General features: G+C 36.3%; 1 protein-coding gene across 1 annotated transcript in view; it reads left to right on the top strand.

Moving 5' to 3' along the window:
- Window positions 1–19,135, top strand: part of PRDM5 (PR/SET domain 5) — a 205,539-nt gene extending 186,404 nt beyond the window's left edge. The window contains 2 exon segments of the mRNA XM_077752777.1: window positions 7,284–7,388; window positions 17,394–19,135. Coding sequence (XP_077608903.1) covers window positions 7,284–7,388; window positions 17,394–17,558 — 270 coding nt within the window. The 3' untranslated portion in view covers window positions 17,559–19,135.
- Window positions 19,136–20,574: the final 1,439 nt, after the last annotated feature.

Genomic DNA, 20,574 nt, shown 5'->3' with positions numbered 1-20,574 from the left:
AAGTGTCTTCACATACTTTATAACAACCAAGGAGCCGGTGCTTTTTTGCTCATAGATTGAACCTGTCATAAGCCAACTCTGTTTATATATGTTCACAATACTATAGGCTCTGACACTCCTCACCATCTTCACTGGCCTGTTTTCTTATAACTGCTTACTCATTTTTATTTCTCAGCTCAGATGGAGTCAGGCTACCACTGTCATGAAAGAACGTTTATGAACCATCATTCTATGACCTCCTTATACCATATAACTTGGCCTCTGCCCAGAAAGGATAAAGCTTGTTTGTTGGATTCTCTGTTTCTCTTTGATTGGGCCTGACATAAACTTAACCATGGGTAATATTCAGAATATGTACCTGCGGCATGCAGGTAATCTACTCATCATCCATCTTTGCCTTTGCTAGTCTGTGTAGTGTATAAATATAGATGGGCATTAGCAGCACAAAAATAGGACTTTTTATTAGCTACATAACAAGGTGCAAGGTGTAGAACTCTACAAATCCTACCTTCTGAATGAATTCTGCCAAAAGCTGTTTGATTAAAGCAGACTGATTAGACTACTGATTAATTCTGCTTTTGACAGAGTACACAGTTTAACTGACAAATAGATTGCCTGCATTTAGTAATGATTCCCCAGTTATGACGACAAAGGACAAGCTATTTGTCAGTTAAACTGTGTAATCATTCAGAAACAGAACTAATCAAGGGCCTAATCATTTTGTCTTCAGTTAAACCCAGCTAATGACTTAAAGTGTGTAATTTATACTACATATTCCACTCTGAAACAGCGTTACAATTTCTGTAATACTTTACTGAATCAGATTTTGTGCCCATATTAAAGATTTTGTAATTGAGGAAAATATAGAGGAAGAGCAATTACGGAGTTATGATATGATTAATGTTAAATGGTGATAGTATATGAGTACTTTGTGGGGTAGGAGTGTTTTTTGAAAGTCAAATGGCATCCAGACTTACTTGGCCCCTTCAGTCACACCAGCCTATGGATTGCTTTCCAGTGTATATTTGGGGATGTAGCAGAGAGTTCAGCCCCAGCTCTGTTGCCTAACCTGACAATAACTCAAAGATTTCCTAGGATTTCTGTGTCACATGGTCTCTTACCGTGACAATCACTATGTAATTACCTAACCATTGTCATCCTCAGTGAACCTATAGTAAAGGCAGGCAGCGACAATTAGAAATTGAAGTTCTCTTGCTTCCAAGCATGGATTCTTCTGGACTGGGAAGTTAGGGCTAATACTTAGGAATGCTCTAGAGGCAATATGATTCTCTCTACAGTTTTCAGAGAAAAAAAGAGGGATAACAGGTGTAGGTATCTTTGTACCACTCAGCTTACTCTCTGTACTCAACTGTGGTTACCATGCAAGGGCTTGTATTTTTTATGTGGCTTATTAGGCATAATTGGGAAGAAATTAGTAAGGAAGAGGGAGAAGGATCTTTTTTTTCTGGAAAAGAAAATGCACTTTTTGTTTCAGTTCATTCGGTTTTCTTAAATTTGAGATGTGTGATCTATGACCTTCTGGTTCTGCCTCTGGTATAAAAGCTGTTTACTGGGGCAGGAATTCTCTAACACTTGCTTCCGCACCATTCACTGTAGAGTGGAATCTTTTCAAGGGTGGGCATTAAAGGTCTTTCTAAGGAACACTGTAAGATGTTTTGCTCAATCTGTCAGGAATTACATCCCTCCCTGAAATATCTTCAGGAAAACTGAAGATTGTTTAAGATCCAGGGATAGAAGAAATGGATAGACCTATGAGGGGTAAACAGGGCTTCTTATTATTACACTTTGCTGTGGCCTAAGGACTTGGAGAACGTTTCTTTCCAAAATGACATAGAAGTGTAATTGTAGAGCCTTTGTGAGCTAATAATCTTAGGACAAAACCCCAGGGAATCCTTAGCTTCAAATGGTTCTTGGTAGAAAAGAGGGAGTCCAGGCAGATGCAGAACTACTTCATCAAATGGGTCCCTCCTCCAACTGTAATTCTCAAATTGTTTGAATTGGAAGAACCGTTCTAACGTTATAAATTCCAACCCCAACTCTCCTGCCAACACACACATAGAAACACATGATAGTTATTGTACTTTCAGTGTCTTTTATAGAAGAAAATAAATAGGCAAACGTAATATAATTTCTGTGACATGTGTACCTAAAGTGTATTGAAATAATCACCAATAGTGTTGATAAACAATTGAAAAATACCAATATATGAATGGGTGAATATATGTGTATATAAAACATTATTTATTCAATACAAGACAGTGTGTAATGTACATTTGGGTTTCTGAAAAACTCTTGTGATAACTGCAAGAGTGCCTCACCAGAATCTCCATACCCTGGCTCAGAACCTTTCTCCGTATCCATGGGGCACTGTCAGGTGCTCACCTAGATAGTACTTCCCAAGAGGAAATTTAGGAATGAGTGAGAAGGATGTTCTTCATCAATGATGCTGAGGCTTTGTTTTTCACTGCTTTTCTTTCCAGAAACTTGCTATTACTCTTTTAGGATGTCGTCCATATAATTGGTCCTGTCTTAGGTTGTTCTCTGCCAGACACTTACCTGTCATTGCAGCCACCACAGTTATGTGCCTCTCACTTCTTCATAAGATCTTGTTTCCTAGATAAATTATAGAGCTTGCCCTTTTTTTCATCTATATCATACTGATATTTCCTTCTATGCTTTTAAAATATTAAGTTAAGTAAAGCATTTGGATATAATAAAAGTCCCAGCAACTCTAAGAAATTTCTAATTTAAATACTTACAACTACATGCTACAACATTGATGCACCTTGAAAACATTATGCCAACTGAAAGAAGCTCGTTATAAAATGTGCATTTATATGATATAATCAGAAAAGGCAAATCTTCAAAGACAGAAATCAGATAGGTAGCTGCCCAAAAATTGGAGGTGAAATTGAGGATTGACTGCAAAATGAGGGAACTTCACGGGGTTTTGAAAGTGTTCTAAACCATGGTTGTAACAGTGATTGCACAGCACTGTAAATTTACTAAAAAGCATTGGCTGTACACTTACAATGGGTGAATTGTATAATATGTAAATCATATTTCAATAAAACTATAAAGTTGTCAAATGAAAAAAATACAACTACATTTTCAAGTTGTGTTTTTTTTTAAACTGGGCAATATTTGAAGAAATATTAGGTACCAAAGGTTATACAATATGTGAAAAGAAATGGTGTTGATTCAGACTAAATGAAAAAAGTAGCAAACGTCATGTTTTTGGACTGTGAAGAAAATGCATTTTTTTTCTGTTAACTTTGAACAGTCATTTAAAATACAGAGGGCCCCCCATAAATAAATAAAACTTTTAAAAAGTGGGGGGACTGTGTGGTTCAGTTGATTGTCTCTTGGTTTTGGCCCAGGTCATGATCTTCATGGGTTTGAGCCCCACATTGGAATTCTGCTTGGGATTGCCTCTCTCTCCTTCTCTCTGTCCCTCCTCTGCTCACACACAAGCACGCTCTCCAGCTCTCTCTCAAAATAAATAAATAAAACTTAAAAAAAAAAAAATACAGAGGCTCTATACAAAACTCTATCCATGCTGGATATAGTAAAGCAAATAACAAATATCTGAAAAGAAAAAAAAAGTAACAGTTATCCCCAGGACCCAACAAACAAAAACTGAAGCCGAGTGCCAGAGTGATATGGTCATGTTAAGAATGTAGCACCTTGCACGGTGTTTGCCAGTTTCTGTAACTTCAAGCTTTGGTTTTGAAGGGTGATGGAAAGGGAGGCAAGCTCTGGGCTTAGGTTCTAGGGGCAAGATGGAACCACATCCCACCACAGTGCTGGGACCCCAGAAAAGCCATACTCAAAATGAAATCAGGGACTGGAAATAATCTACCTTTGGCAAACAGAGGTGCTTGGGACATTTAACTGTCTCACTAATTGCTGGCTAGAGAAAAGAGTTCTCCTTAGAGTTTATAACCACAGTCTTTTCCTCAAGTGTGTTTATAGAGTTCAGACTTAAAATACTTCCCTGACCAGAAAACCCTAAGGCAAGAAATAAACTTAAAATGGTCTTTGATTGATAGCATCCCAGAATGCCTGGCAGAAGCAAACACAATGCTGTCTGAAGGGACTTACCCTCAACTTAGGGGTCACAGCATTTTAACAGATAAAGACCACCAAACATGAGCCCATGATTCCAAATTCCAGAAACACCCAAGGAAACAAGAGCCATGAACAGGAGACAGGAGAAACCACAAATAGCAGAATTAGATTTCCAAAAAGCTTAAGATAATGAGTTATCAGATGAAGTAAATTATATAAATGCCTAGAATATTTTTTAAATATACATAAGAACATGAGTAAAAAAGATTTTATCAACAATTAAGCATAATTGAAAAGAACCAAATAAAAACTTACAAAAATTTAAAATATAATGGAAATTAAAAATAAAATGATTCTATTAACAACTTATTCATACCTGAAGATAATTGATCAGATGATTCTAAAGAAATTGCATCCAGTACAACACAAAAAGGTAGAAATGGTAAAGAGAGGTTAAGAGACATGAAAAATAGGATTTGTTATGTATCTAATTGTATTTGTAGATTAAAAAAATTTTTTTTAATGTATTTTTTTTTTTCTGAGAGAGAGAGAGAGAAAGAGAGCATGAACAGGGGAGAGTCAGAGAGAGAGGGAGATACAGAATCTGAAACAGGCTCCAGGCTCTGAGCTGGCAGTCAGCACAGAGCCGGACGTAGGGCTCGCACCCAGGAACTGTGAGATCATGACCTGAGCTGAAGTCGGACACTTAACTGACTGAGCCACCCAGGTGCCCCCGATTTGTAGATTTTTAATAACAAATGAGAAATAAAGTCATTTTCAATCAAATAAAAATGAAATTTACCATCATCAGATCCTCTGAAGGTCAGATAGGCAAGACGGCATGGGAAGTAAAGAAATTGTTAAGCTTGTGTGAAACTAAACCCTATTGATTGTGTAAAGTAATAATCATTCCATATTGGGCATTAAAAATCAAGATAAAAATAAAATTCAATTACACATAACATATAAGACAAGAGCATTCTACAGGACTTGTTATTCAGTAGGAGGGAAAACATGGATAATCTTTAAGCTTGTTCCATGCACATAGTAGAACTGTTAAGGATAACCACTAAGAGGGTAGAAATAGTGTTCATAACTTCTATGATAATACAGAGGTAAAATTATCAATCCAAAACATACAAGAAAATATAGGGGGACAAGAGCTTTGAAAACAAGCAAGATAAAAGCAATGCACAAAATAAAATGTTAGAAATATATTCAAATACACTTAAAACAATGAAATATATTCAAATATTTGATTAATAACAACAAATATTAATAGATAAATATATTAATTATATATTATAATAGTAATTATAATAATTAATAAATGACACTGCATGTTAATGAGGATTAAGAAGCAAAACTTGTTATCTTAAAAATGATATAAGTATGGATTAAAAAGAATAAAGCTGGATGCTATTTATGGAGACATTCATCATACCTAAAGATACAGACTGTAAAATCTTGAAAATAAAAAAATGGATATACCAGGCAAACACTAATATTATTTTATTTTTTTGCCTCTTTCTTTTAAACTGAGGTATAATTGACATATAATATTATAAAAGTTTGAAGGGTGCAATGTATTGATTTGATACATTTATACTGCATGTTGGAATGTAAAATGATTTATCCATTTTGTAGAGTTTGGACATTCCTAGAACAGTTGAAGTTGCAATCCCACTTCTGGATACACGTATTATAGGGAATTACACTTCTCTGCATTCAGATATACATGTGCAAAAAATTCAGAGCAAAGTAAGAGTAAAAAGTTGGTAAAAAAAAAAATGCACTGTCCATCTCTGAATAATGCCTCTAAGCAAATTTTAGTGTAGCCATTGAATATAATACTATATAGTATTAGAAATGAATGAGTAGAAACTACATGTGTTCACAAAATAAAATTGGGGACTAGAAGCCTATAAAGATAATGTTGAGCAAAAGTAAGTAACTTTCAAATGAACTCACAGTGTGATGCTATTTAAATAAGTTTAAAAAGCAAAATAACACTGTCTTGTTTAGAGATCCTTCCATACACGTGCAATAAAAACATAGAGAAAAGCAAGGGACTGATAAGCTCTCTATCTAGCGTGGTGGTCACCTCTGAGGAAGTGGATGGGTGCTGCAGGTAGAGAGTGGGGGGTGCATTGAGAGGCGCACCTGTACTGGTAATGTTTGATTCTGTAAGACCTAGATGGTGGACACATGCATATCTGTTTTGTTATTTACATACCATTTTTTAGGTCTGACAACTTTTATAATATTCTTTCAAATACTAAGGAAAAAATATGTATGGACCTTGTCTACATAACATGAAGTTAAATACACAACACACACACACACACACACACACCCTCAGTCCAAAAAAAAAGTTTATAACATTTTTGAAGATGTATTTGAAAAAAAAATCTCATTGCAAGTTTACTTTAAATCTCATTTTTTCCTTAAATCTTTTTACTTATGCACTGTTTAGTAATGACAAGCTGATTTAATGGAACACTGTTAATTTATTTTGCAATTATTTCTAAGCAAAAACGGATGGGAATATAAGTTTTTGGTATCAAAGATGGCTGAGGAATGTTACAATTTTTCTTCTTCTGTGAAGATATTTTTTAAGAGCCTATAACAATTTAAAAATACCTCATTTTAAAATGTAATTTAGATGTTACAAAAGAACATCCTACTTAGGAAGAAAGATTGGGCAATAAAAATGAACATACTTAAATCACAGTTGAGCTGTAGCTTTTTAAACTTACCCCTAAAATCTGATGAAAATTTTGTTCTGAAGTTTTCATTCCCAGGAATTCCTCCAAGACAGTAAACAAGTTGCACCATCTAGATCAAGGGTTCCAAATATCTCAGTAAATTTTTGTGACCCCCTAAGACCAAAAGAAAACCTCAGAGTTCAGTTCTTTCAGTAGTTAGATCATGGCAATCATTCAGAGCCTCGCTTCGCAAAGAAATGTGGTGCAGGCTCATGTTGGAACCCTGAAGTGCCATGAGCTAGTATAGTTCAGTTTGCCCAGTGGATGTTGAGTAGTGCTGTTTCTGCTGAAAATAACTCCTGACACCCCGTGGATTTGCTGCAGCATCTGACAAAAACAGATAAAATGCGCCCCCCATACACCTTGATAAGGAGGGCTCTATGCTCCCTTAAATTCATGGCGATCTCTTTTCGCTGACTGCAGGAGAAGCCTTACAAGTGCTCAGAGTGCAGCAAAGCCTTCAGCCAGAAGCGAGGCCTGGATGAGCACAAGAGGACACACACCGGAGAAAAGCCTTTTCAGTGTGATGTGAGTTTGGTTACTCTTTGCTTCCCTCATTGTACTCTGGTGACAGATGTGTGTTGTGTGTGTGTGTGTGTGTGTGTGTGTGTGAGTAGACATCAGTGCACCTGTGTGTGTAGGGACCGGTGTGTGTTGTTTCGCAGTGCTGGTCTTTATGTTAATGTCTTCTGCTGCCTGTATCCTGATATAATCCATATAACCACTTTGTCATAATTTTGTTCATCCTCATTTACTGGCAGCAAATTAACTGATTTTCCTTAATGCACATTTGTGCCCTGTTTTAATGCAATTGAGTTGTTCATTCAGATATAAATCCATGATGATTCGAGGCAGGTTTCATACGTCTCCCCAAATCTTTGACAGGTTAGCGGCAGTTAAACCAGAGATTTACCTAGCCATAGATGTTATTTATTTCACTACAGCCAAACCATGAATTTCTAAAACATGAATAAACTCCTGTTTAAAAAATGTTGCTAATTGTTTAGATTTTCTGCATATGACATTCAAATTGAAATGAAATTATCAACCAGTTGTTTACACTCTTTATGAAAAGAAAAATACTACCATTCTCAGTAAAATTAACCTGAATGTTAATTAATTTTGGGGAAAAATGGTTTTTCAATGAACAGTGTCACCATTCTGTGTAAGATTGACCATTGATAGAAGATTGACACATGCTTTAGGGAAAACACTTGGATGCTTATTTCTTATACAAAAATAGCAAAAAGGGTATTAATGTAGCTCGATGTAAGAAGAAACATTAAAGTTGTAGTGTGTAAAAATGCACAGTACAGAATGCTCTTTAAATGTGGAGGGAAACTCGAGTACTTAGTCCCATTGGTATATCCCAACGGATAAAGTACGGGGTAAGCAGTCCACATGAAAGGAAGCTCACAAACACAAGATGTTTTCCTTGTCCTTCCATGAAACTTTGGTGGTAAGGTTAAGGCAACAATGTACTCCCAGTGGGCTTACTCGTAAAAATACCTTTATGAACAGTGAACTTCTTTAAGGCAAGAAGTACTTGTAGAGAAAGAAATGTGCACATGTAGAACTCACTTCTGAACTGGAGGTGCAGTCCCCGCTTGATAATTTCAAATGGTTTAATTTGTCAATAATTTTACTGGAAGTATTTCCACATAGGCACAACCTATTTAGATTATTTAATTGTACAATTGCACAGATAACTGATGGGAGGTAGAAATTAAATATTAACTGTGTACAGACATCTTCCTACCACCACATTCAATCAGCATTCATTTATGCTAAATATTTTTGTTGACTACTTTCTAAGCTGAACTGGACTATGATGTTATTTTAAAAAAAAAAAAACTAATGTTACAAGCATGATTTTTTTCTTTATCCTTATATTCCATTTACTTCTATCATATTTTCAAAACTCTCTGATCCTTATCTATGGCCCAAACTAGTCCATTGAGCAGAGATCCAAGTTTAATGCCTCCCAGACCTCCTTGAAATGCAGCCCACTCCGCTGGCTGTCTTTATTCCAAAATCTTTTCCTCCTTCTGAATAGAAGTCCTCCTTTCTCACACATTCCCAGTCTTCCTCTTTCCTGAATAACTCTCAAACCTATTACTTCCTCTCAGTTTCTCTTCCTCCTAGGAGTGCATAGCCTGGCGCCTCAGTATGTTTCATTACATTCAATTTCCAATGTATGTGTTCTTTACCCTGCCAAGGCAATGTGTATTTTTTTAATTGAGATGAAATTCACAGAACATAAAAATCAACCATTTGAACTCTTTGGTTTTCTTTTGGTCTTAGGGGGTCACAAAAATTTACTGAGATATTTGGAACCCTTGATCTAGATGGTGCAACTTGTTTACTATCTTGGAGGATAAAGTAAACAATTGATTGGCACTGGGTGCATTAACAAGGTTGTGCAACCATCACCTCTACCTCCTTCTAAAACATTAATGCTCCCAAATAAAACTCCATACCCATTAAGCAGTTATTCCCTTCTCTCTCCAGACCTGACAGCTACCAGGCTCCTTTCATCTCTGTAGATTTAGCTATTCTGGATATTTCATGTAATGAATCATACCATATGTGACCTTTGTGACTGGCCTTTATAACTTAGCATAATGTTTTCAAGGTTCATCTATATTGTAGCATGAATCTGTACATAATTCCTTTTTATGGCTGAATGAGATTCCATTGTGTATACCACAGTTTGTTTATCTCTTCATCACTGATGAACATTAAACCTAATGTTTCTGTCCTTTGGCTATTGTGAATTGCTCTGTGAGGAACACGTGCATTAAAGTATTTAAGTACCTATTTTCAGTTCTTTGCCGGGTGAGGGCGCTTGGGTAGCTCAGTTGAGCACCTTACTCTTGATTTCAACTCAGGTCATGATCTCACCATCCTGAGATCAAGCCCTACATTGGATTCTGAGCTGGGAGTGGAGCTTGCTTAAGAGTCTCTCTTTCCCTCACCCTCTGCCCCTCCACCGCTCACTCATGTGCATGCACACTCTCTTGCTCTCTCTCTCTATATATACCCAGGAGTAGAATTATTGTCTCATATGCTGATTCTATGATTGACTTTTTGGGGAATTGCTATACTGTTTTTCATAGTAGTTGCACCATTTTTATATTCCCTCCAGCAATGCACAAGAATACTAGTTTTTCCACATCTTTCTCAATGCTTGTTATTTTCTGTTTTGTAAAATTATAGTCACCATGGGGCATATGAAGTGATATCTTATTGAGGTTTAGATTTAAATTTCTCAAGGGATTAATAATATTGATCATCTTTCTTTATGGTTGTTTGTTGGAATATGTATTTTCTCTGGAGAAATGTCCATTCAAGTCCTCTTTCCATTTTAAAATTTTGTCTTTTTGTTGTTGAGTATAAGAGTTCTTTGTATATTCTAGATACTAGGCTCTTATCAGATATATGATATGCAAGTATCTTTTTTAAGTTATCTTTTCACTTTTTTAATAATATCCTTTGGTGAATGAAACTTTTCAATGTTGAAACCTAATTTATGTTTTTTTTTCTTTTTCTCAGCCTGCTTTTGTTGTCAGATGTAAGAATCGCCAACTTCAGGGCCTTGAAGATTTACTCTCATGTTTTTTTCTAAGAGTGAGAGTTTTAGCTCTTATCTTTAGGTCTTTGGTCTATTTTAAGTTAATTTTTTTTGTGTATGCTGTGAAGTGGGGCCCCATACTTTTGCATTATTTTTTAGTTTCTCACCATTCAATATGATGTTAGCTGTGAGTTTTTCATAAATGTCCTTTATTATGTTGAGGAAGCAACCTTCTATCCTGGTTTTCTAAGAATTTTTATCAAGACAGGTTGTTGGATTTTGTTAGTGCCTCCTTCATCAATTGAGATGATTATTTTTAAGTCTTTTGTTTATTAATATGGTTTATTACATTGTTTTATTTTCTTGTGTTAAATTACCATTGCAGTCTGAATAAATCCCATTTGGTCATGACTTGTGTTTTTTTGTTTTGTTTTGTTTTGATTTTGGTTTTGTTTTTTTAAAGAGAGAGAGCTCACAAGCAGAGTACGGGCAGAGAGATAAGGAATGGAGGAATCCCAAGCAGGCTCCACGCGGGTGCTGAGCTTACGAATCTCGAGATCATGACCTGAGCTGAAATCGGGAGTCAGATGCTTAACCAACTGAGCCATCCATGCCCTCCTGTGTTTCTTTTTTCTTTATTTTTTTTCTTTTATTTTCTTTCTTTTCTTTTCTTTTCTTTTCTTTTTTTTTTTTTGGCAATCCTTTTAATATACTTTTGAATTTGGCTTGATTTTTGTTTGAGGATTTTTGCGTCTATATTCAAAAGGGATATTGGCTTTTAGTTTTCTTTTCTTGTAATATCTTTGTCTGGCTTTGGTATTAAGTTAATGCTTATATCACAGAATGAATTAGAAAGTGTTCCCTCCACTTCCATTTTTTTTTGAAAAGTTTGAAAGGATTAGTGTTAATTCTTCAAATGTTTGGTGCAATTTATCCATGAAACTCTCTGGTTCCAGATTTTCCTTTGTTGAGAGGTTTTTTTATTTGATACAATCTCTTTATTTATTATTGGTCTCTGGAGTTACTCTATTTCTCTTTGAGTCAGTTTTGGTTATTTGTGTGTTACTAGGAATTTGTCCATTTCATCTAAGTTATCTAATTTGTTGGCATGCAGGTAAATAGCATTCTCTTATAATCCTTTTTATTCCTCTGGAGTCAGTAGTAATTTCCTAATGTGATTGTTTCAATACAAAACCCAATTATGTGCTTCTCTATAATAGTGTCTCACAACCTAGAGGGTAAAATTCACCTTGCTACTTGACTGAAAAAAAATATTCTGTTTTTTTTCAACTCTTATTATTAATATATTAATAATTTCTTATCGTTCAGTACTTTGCATTTTGTTTGTATTGAAGCTTTGGGTTTCCTGAAGCAGCAATACATTTTGCATTTCTGTGCCTTGTTCCTTGTGGTTTCATGCACTACTTCCTCTGTCTGTAAAGTCCTCTCCATCTCTTGTACCCACGGCCTGGCATTTACACACACGCACACACACACACACACACACACGTGACATTTGAGTGGCACTTGAATGGCATTTGAGCAAAATCATAAAGAAAAAACTGATATATATTGACTCATTTCTTTACAATTTTTCTCAAATGCCACTTCACTCATCAGCACTAGCCCTTTGGCACAATCATTCCATGTGTACAGCTCCCTGAGCATGCCAAACCTATTGAACTTTAAGTATCTTTGCTACTATCCCTACGGTGATGACTTCCAAATTTCTCTTTCTCTTGCCTAGATCTCCCTCTGAATTCTAGGCAGATGTTTTGACCCGCCTGTAAGACATCTTTCTTGGAGCACCTCGGTGGCTCATTCGGTTTAGTTTCCAACTTCAGCTCAACTCATGATCTCATGGCTTGTGCGTTCAAGCCCTGCCTCAGGCTCGGTGCTGACATCCCAGAACCTGGAGTCTGCTTCGGATTCTGTGTCTTCCTCTCTCTGCTCCTCCCCAGCTTGCACTCTGTCTCTCTCTGTCTTTCAAAAGTAAATAAACATTAAAAAAATTTTAAGACATCTCTCCTATATCCCAGACTGAAATCAATATCTTCCTAACCCTCTTAGTTGCTTAACATGTTCCCTTTAATTATACATCTCTCTGGGGCTCCTTAAGGGCTCACCTGGTTAAAGCATTGGACTCTTGATTGCTGTTCAGCTCATGATCTCACAGTTTGTGACATTGAACCCCACACCTGGGTCCATTCTGACAGTGCAGAGTCTGCTTGGCATTCTCTCTCTCTCCCTCTCCCTTTTTCCTCCCTTCCATCTCTCTTTCTCTCTCTTAAAATAAATAAATAAAATTTTAAAACCTATACATCTTGTTTTAAAATCTCTTTCACTTAATTTTTTTTAACATTTGTTTATTTTGAGAAACAGAGACAGAGCACAAGTGGGGGAGAGGCAGAGAGAGAGGGAGACACAGAAACTGAAGCAGGCTCCAGGCTCTGAGCTGTCGGCACAGAGCCTGATACTGGGCTCGAATCCATGGACTGTGAGATCATGACCTGAGCCAAAATCAGACACTTAACCGACTGAGCCATCCAGGTGCCCCTGAATCAGTTTCTTAAATTATCTGTCTTCTCCTATCTTTGCTCCTGATAGAGTCCTAGGAGCTTACCACCCAGAGTGTTCTTTCTAGAACCTTTGTCAGATTTTATATATTTTATATGTAGACTATATATTTAGTCATTTGCTCAAGCCTTCCAATGAAAACCATCCCATTTAAAGTGAAAACCAAAGTTTACCATGATATGAAAGTCCCTACAGATCTGCACACCCACCCACCTGCCCTGATCATTGACTTTACCACCACCTTCACCTCACTCTGGCCACATCACTTCCTTGCCGTTTTTCAGACAAACAGAGTATATTCCAATGAATAGGTCTTTGTGTTTGCTGCTTCTCTGACCTGGGACACCCTTCTCAGATGACTTTATGGCCTTCTCCTGTACTTATTTCCGTTTTGTGCTCAAGTTACTCTCTTTCTCATTTCTATTGCCTTTTTAACCTTCACACCATATTCTTCTCCTTCATGGCACTTGTATCCACTTGATCTATTACATATTTATTTGTTTAATTATTTATCATGTATTTTAAGCTTAATGACAACAGAGGTTTTGGTTTTTCATTTTTTTTTTCTTTATTGTTCATTGCTGGATCCCTGGGCCTAAAACTATGCCTGGCATATAAGAGGCACTTAATAAATATTTTTAAAAGAATGAATTAAGGAATCAATGATTCTTGTCCTTAGTTCATACCCAAATCACTTCTGGCTTGGAGTATAATAATAATATTGACCTTGCTGACTTCAGTTTCATACACTCAAGCTTGCTGACTAAATGATATTTGAGTGTTAGTCTCTATTCAGAATCCTTTAATACATCCCCACCATTTGCAGAATATACTTCCAGTTTTTTTATTATGATTACCAGGGTTTGGCCCCAGCCTTCAAAGTTATTTTTTAATGTTTATTTACTTTTGACAGAGAAAGTGAGAGTGCAAGCAGGGAAGGGGCAGAGAGAAAGAGGGAGACACAGAATCCGAAGCAGGCTCCAGGCTCTGAGCTGTCAGCACAGAGATTGATGCAGGGCTGAAACTCACGAACTGCCAGATCATGACCTGAACTGAAGTAGGGCGTTGTCCAGCCTTCAACTCTAACTTTTTTTCAAGTTAATTCTCTTATTTATTGATTGACTTCAATTTATTTCTCTAAGAATCTATTTCTTCAGCCTTAGGGAACTGTTTTCAGTTCCCCACATGAGCATTGTTCTTTACACCTCTGTACCTTTCGCACCTTCTCTTCCCTCTCCCTAGAATATCATTTCCCACCTTATAACATACTGACTCTCATACATCCAGGAAGACTTAATTGTGCTATCCTGTTCCTTCTTCTAATATAATGTTCATGGCATTGAAAATATTTCTCTGTAGGACTGTGGACTTCACAGGGCAGGACAGGATTCTGTCATTCTGTTTCTAACTGAAATGATAGGCACATTGTATGTGATAAATATTTGTTAACAGAAGATGTTTGTATAGTGTTCTAATATTATCTCTCAAGGTACATTCTATTAAATGTGTTGTTTCACTTCATTTTAAAACAAATCAGTTTACTTCTAACCTAGAGAAAGACTAAATATTTTTCTATTTTTTTGCTTGTGATTAATACTAATTTGGAGTAGGTCGAAGGGTTGGATAAGAATCTCAGGTGGAAAGGAGGGAAAGGAAGCATCCCTGTTGCACTATTTGAATTCTTCCTTGCTTTCCCCTAATTTTAAAATGACCATGAATGTCCTTACAGTTGGTGGATATATACAGAATATCAGTTTGAAGTTTCTTAATGACTATATTTAAGTTCATGAAAACATAGCTTTTAATGTCTAGGTAGTCCCTTTCACAACTGTGACATCACCTGCTTTCTACTGACATTGAATCCTCTACCTGGCTCTCACTCAAAAATCTGTTGGGTTGTTCTCATCCCGTCTCCTATGTGGAGCTTCTAGGACTCCCTAATTGAGAGCCATTGTCAATGACTTTAGCATCTTGCTTAATTTCCCTTCCATTTCTCCAGTTTGCTGCTGCTGTAATTTTCCCATGGTGACCATGTAAATTAACTTGAACTTTGTATCCCTCACAACACTCTGGTGAGCTGAACTGAGAACCTCCTTTATTTTTTCAAAGGGGATTTTATTTCTTAAAAATGGTATCAGCCTGGGGGGTACGGGTGGCTCCATTGCTTAAGCATCGACTTTGGCTCAGGTCATGATATTATGATTCTTGGGTTCCAGCTCCACTTTGGCCTCTGTGTTGACAGCTCAGAGCCTGGAGCCTGCTTCTGTGTCTCCCTCTCTCTCTCTCTCTGCCCCTCCTCCAGTCATGCNTTCTTGGGTTCCAGCTCCACTTTGGCCTCTGTGTTGACAGCTCAGAGCCTGGAGCCTGCTTCTGTGTCTCCCTCTCTCTCTCTCTCTCTGCCCCTCCTCCAGTCATGCTCTGTCTATCAAAAATGAATAAACATTTTTAAAAATGGTATCAGTCAGACAAACGGAAAAGGTACAATCAGCTTGCATGTCTGTGTTTGAAGTTTGAGCTTTTGAAATAGTTGGTTCTTGGGGTTATAGTCTACTTGGGTTTAAACCCTGGAAACCACTTCCTAGTTTTATGACCCTGAGTAGCTTGCTTGAGATACTGAAGTGAATGTCAGTTTCCTTCTATAAAATGGAGTTCACAGTATTAGTATCTGCCTAAAAGGGTAAGGTAAGGATTGCACAAGTGGATGTTTATAAGTTTATAAGTTGTGAAGAGTGGTTCCTGGCACATAATGACAGCTGATGTTAGCCCTTCAAACTAGTCCCTGGGCCAGACACTAAAATGAAACTGAACAAGATATCAGGTCCCCTGTGCTCACAGAACTCAATATTCCTGTGAGCTATTGACATTGAACAACTAAACCTAAATAAATATCTAATTTCATTTTACGATAAAGGCTGAACAATTTTAGGTGAGATAAAGGAATATTTAAGGAAGAAGTCTCTGAGAAAGTAACTCTAAGTAACCTAAAAGAGGAGAAGGAGTCAGCTATGGAGAAAAAGGCTCAGGGAAAAGAACAAATCAAGGCCTATAGGTGAGAATGAGCCTGGCTATTAGAGGAGGTAAGATGACAGGTGGAGCTGAAGCATAGTGAGAAAGGAAGGGTACAAGTGAAGTGGGAAAGCAAATTTTGATGAGCCTTTCAAGCATTCTAAGATATTTATTTTGAATCTAATTTTAGTGGGAAGCCAATGAAGAATGTGGTATCTATTGTTCATTACATGAGGTTAGAGAAGGAGCCAGGGAGATAAAAACTAGGGGATACATTTAATTCTGTGCTATTTATGATAATAAATTTTAACAAATTTTATTAAAAAAAGTTTTGAAATTTAGAGTTTTACTTGAAAATAATCTCCATAGTTACCGTCTTTAATTTCTCCAGTATTATTCAATAGTTTTTGGTGTCCTTACATTGCTCTTAGGGGTTTTACTTATCTATCAAACATCTGCCTACGTTTCTTTCTTTCTTTAAGTCAAGAAATATTTATGGAATGACTGCTCTCATGTTCCTTAGACTTGTGAGGAAACAGACATTTAAAAGAATTATCTAATAATTAATTGTATTTGAAGTAGGTATTATAAAGGAAAAGTAAAGGCTACCATGAAAGCACTTAACAGAGGACTTCTAGCAGACAGATAGTACAAGCTTCATTGAGGAATGAGCAAGAGGAAGCTACATAAAGACAAGTGGGGAAGTACTGAGGCAGAAATACCTTATATCTTCTGTGTTAATTTAATGTTATAATTATTGGGCTGTTCATATCTGTTGGGTCAGGTGGAGATGTGGCAGAGCATATATGAAGGACACATGTTAGATGCCTTAGTTAAATTAGTGTATGTAATAAGAAATAAAGAATCAGAATTGTGGGTAGTAAACTTCCACTTGGGATGCTTAAATCAGCATTGACCTTTCACTTCACAAATGGGGCTAAAAGGAAGGGATCACTGTTGAGACTTGTCTTGTGCTATTTAGGTCAAATCGGGAGGTGCCCTCTGGGCCATTAGGCATTTTGTTTAAGGGATTTAATATGAAATTGTCAATACACTCCATCATGGGAAGAAAGAGATTGTTCCCAGGGAATTGTTTCTCTAGACATGTTTAAATATAGCAGTGGAGGGAAAGGTAGCATGGTTAGGGTATAGAGGACACACACTAAATGCAAACAGCTCTTGGGAATTGGAATTATTTTTCTTTACCCTTTAGTTGGGATGTTATATTCCATTTATTTCTAGCAATTTTTGTTCTTATGCCTGTCAGTGCATACTTAACAATAGGAAGATGCATAATGTATGTTGTGTAAGTGATAAGTTGGCATATCTTCAGGTTTTTCAACATAATACAATTGGTTTCTTTGGATCTTTTCTAGGTTTGTGACTTGGCTTTTAGCCTGAAAAAAATGCTGATCCGACACAAGATGACTCACAATCCCAATCGTCCCCTGGCAGAATGCCAGTTTTGTCATAAGAAGTTTACAAGGAATGACTACCTCAAAGTGCATATGGACAATATCCATGGTGAAGCTGACAGCTAATGGTAGCTGTAAAGGAATTAAACCATTCAGAAGGGCTCCTGATATGAAACCCAGATTTCTCTCACCTGATTAGCATAGCAGAAGTAGCCAAAAGAATTCACTGGTCTCATAGTTCTTATTTTTACCTACCTTTAGAGTTAGTAGATGCATATGCAAAAAAAAAAAAAAAAAGAAAGGAAAGAAAGAAATCCCTACTTTTACCAAAAAATGGTACAAATGGAAAAGAAACAACAACTCTGTAGCCTTGCAAAATACTACGTATGCTCTGTTTTATAAAATGGAAAAAGGAGTCATGGCTTTCCATTTTGGCTACCTCTCTGTAATGAAATTTATTACCATACTGTTTATTAGGCTTTTTTATTTTATTACTATCTTTCTGTGTGTGTGTGTGCATGCATGCCCATACTGATTATTACTGATTTAGCCAGAAAGAAATTAATATACCAAAATATTTCATACAGATGAGGATAAAGTCAAGGGTTTTTAAAGTATCAAGCATGATATAGGATAAAACTTGCTGTTTTGTGAAACAGACCAAAAGTTGATCTTATTGATAGCTCTCTATAATAGGTCAGTTTAAAATAAAGAGGTATTTAAGAACTAAAACATCTATTGAAATATTGCTTATTTGAGATAATTATTCAGAAATATAATCTTCTCTAATCACTTAGATGCAGACATTCATGTTCTTCAGTACTTTCATAAGATCTACACAAAAATGACCATAAACCTTAAATATATATCAAGCTGATTCTCCTGAGTTTATACCAGTCATCTTTAGAAATTAACAATATACAAATCTATATAACTAAAAATTAAAACAAAATAGCTTCTCAATATTTGTTGACTGACAAGACGAGTGTCAGCACATAGTGGCATTACAATATTAGTTATGATGAGCTTTACCTTCTCATTCCATCAAAGTGCACTAAACATGTTGGTACAGATATAATAGAGTCCTCAGAGCATTAACATTCCTTTTTGCAAAAGACATTTCCCAGAATAGTGGCAGTAGGTGATTCTGAAACACTTTTGAATTGCTCTCAATTATTTGATATAATTAGGAATCCAGAATAAAAACACAAATCCAGCAATTGTTATGATTGAAATTATCACTGATGCTTAAGGGAAATTGAAGCAAGAAGTGTAATTTCTTCCTTTAGGTTATATGTCAATAAAATTCTTGAGAGCAACATACAATGAGCAACTTGTTTTGGGAGAAGATATGATAAGATGTAAGAGTAATGTCAAAATAGCATAAAGGAAACCAAAAACCAGAAGAAAGTAAAAATGAAGTCCAAATCATGAATTTTTCTACTTAGAGCTCAGTCAAAGGAGAGGAAGTATAACTTTAAGGAAATTGGTTCTAATTTAAGAAGAAAGGTTATCTGAAGACACAGTTCTTTGAAGTCAGGAATCTTGTTTTAGAATTATGTTTTTGCTCAGTTCCAGTTTTAAAAAGAAGCATAAAGATTCAATATAGAGATTTAAACTCTGTAAAAATACTAAATTTGAAACTCACCAGAGTTAACATTTAAAAATATAAATCTCAGATTATAATTTAGAAGATATCTAAGTATGGTTATATGTAGCATTTTTGTATCTGAAAATTATAGACTGTATTTTATAAAAATAGATTTTGGTCTTGTTTCTCACTATGTCATTTGTTTCAATAGTATATTTTTAGATCTAAAATGTTTTCAGTTGAACATGACAGTGTGGTTAATATTTGAATATAAAAGGCCAGCTGTAAAATTTGGTAGTGTGTATTATTTAAACACCTTCTGCTCATTCCTTTGGAAACTACCTCCTCTATATGGTAATCACATGATTATATGATGAATGTGAAACTTGAAAGGAAGCCAAATACCAATTTTGTATAATCTCAGTGACTAAAGGTTTACAGATCTGCTGTAATTGGAAATTACTCTTGAAACCATGTTGTCTCCATGTTGTAGAATAAACTGATGGGAAAGAGGGGCTGGACCTTATCAGGCTGAAGGTTTATAGTCAGGGAAACTTTGGAAGATGGTGTAGAAAAACCTGCTGGTCCCCAGTCTTATATTTTCAAAGCACTGAAACCGAAACAAGTCCTTAGGACACTCTTTGTGTGCTGTTACCTTTACCCAAACATGATTATCTATAAGCATTTCAATTATATTAGGATTTGTGTCCTGCAACATTTAAATCAATTGGCTTTTTTTTAGGTTTCATTAAGAAATTAAGACATAAATAGTCACAGAGGAAAAGTCCTGTTGGCAAATGGGAATACAGGTACCCACTCTAAAGTGTCTTTTTCTACTTTTCTGCTGTAAAAGATTATGGCTCAAGTGTTTTCTTGGGAACAGGCCAAGCTCTCAGGTGCCCATGAAGTCAGGGCTACAGAATTTTAAGAAATATTCGAGAATATGGGTGGGTTCAGACATCCTCTTGTAATCATTATCCTTGAGAATTAACATTCACAATATTTACATATCTTGAATTCCTTCCTTTCAATTTTGTTTAAAGTTTATTTTGAGAGAGAGCGAACACATGGGAGTGGCAGAGAGAGAGAGAGATAATCCTAAGCAGGCTCCCCACTGGCAGCATTGAGCCCAATGCAGGGCTCGAATGCATGAACTGTGAGATCATGACCTGAGCCGAAATCAAGATTCGGGACGCTTAACGAACTGAGCTACCCAGGTGCCCCTCAATTCCTTCTTGTTTCACAATCACTGGCTTGTATGATGTTCCTTCTTTCTTTCTTTTTTTTTTTTTAATGTTTTATTTATTTCTAGGAGAGAGAGAGAGAGAGACAGCGTGAGCAGGGGAGGGTCAGAGAGAGAGGGAGTCACAGACTGAAACAGGCTCCAGACTCCGAGCTGGCAGTCAGTACAGAGCCCTACGCGAACCCGCGAACCGCGAGATCATGACCTAAGCGAAAGTAGGACGCTTAACCGACTAAGCCACCCAGGCACCCCGTGATGTTCCTTCTTTCTTTCTTTCTTTCTCTCTCTCTTTCTTTCTTTCTTTGTTG

Source organism: Crocuta crocuta, unplaced genomic scaffold, assembly GCF_008692635.1.
Source record: "Crocuta crocuta isolate KB4526 unplaced genomic scaffold, BGI_CrCroc_1.0 scaffold451, whole genome shotgun sequence".
Classification (NCBI taxonomy): Eukaryota; Metazoa; Chordata; class Mammalia; order Carnivora; family Hyaenidae; genus Crocuta; species Crocuta crocuta.
This window is presented reverse-complemented; position numbering and strand designations above follow the sequence as displayed.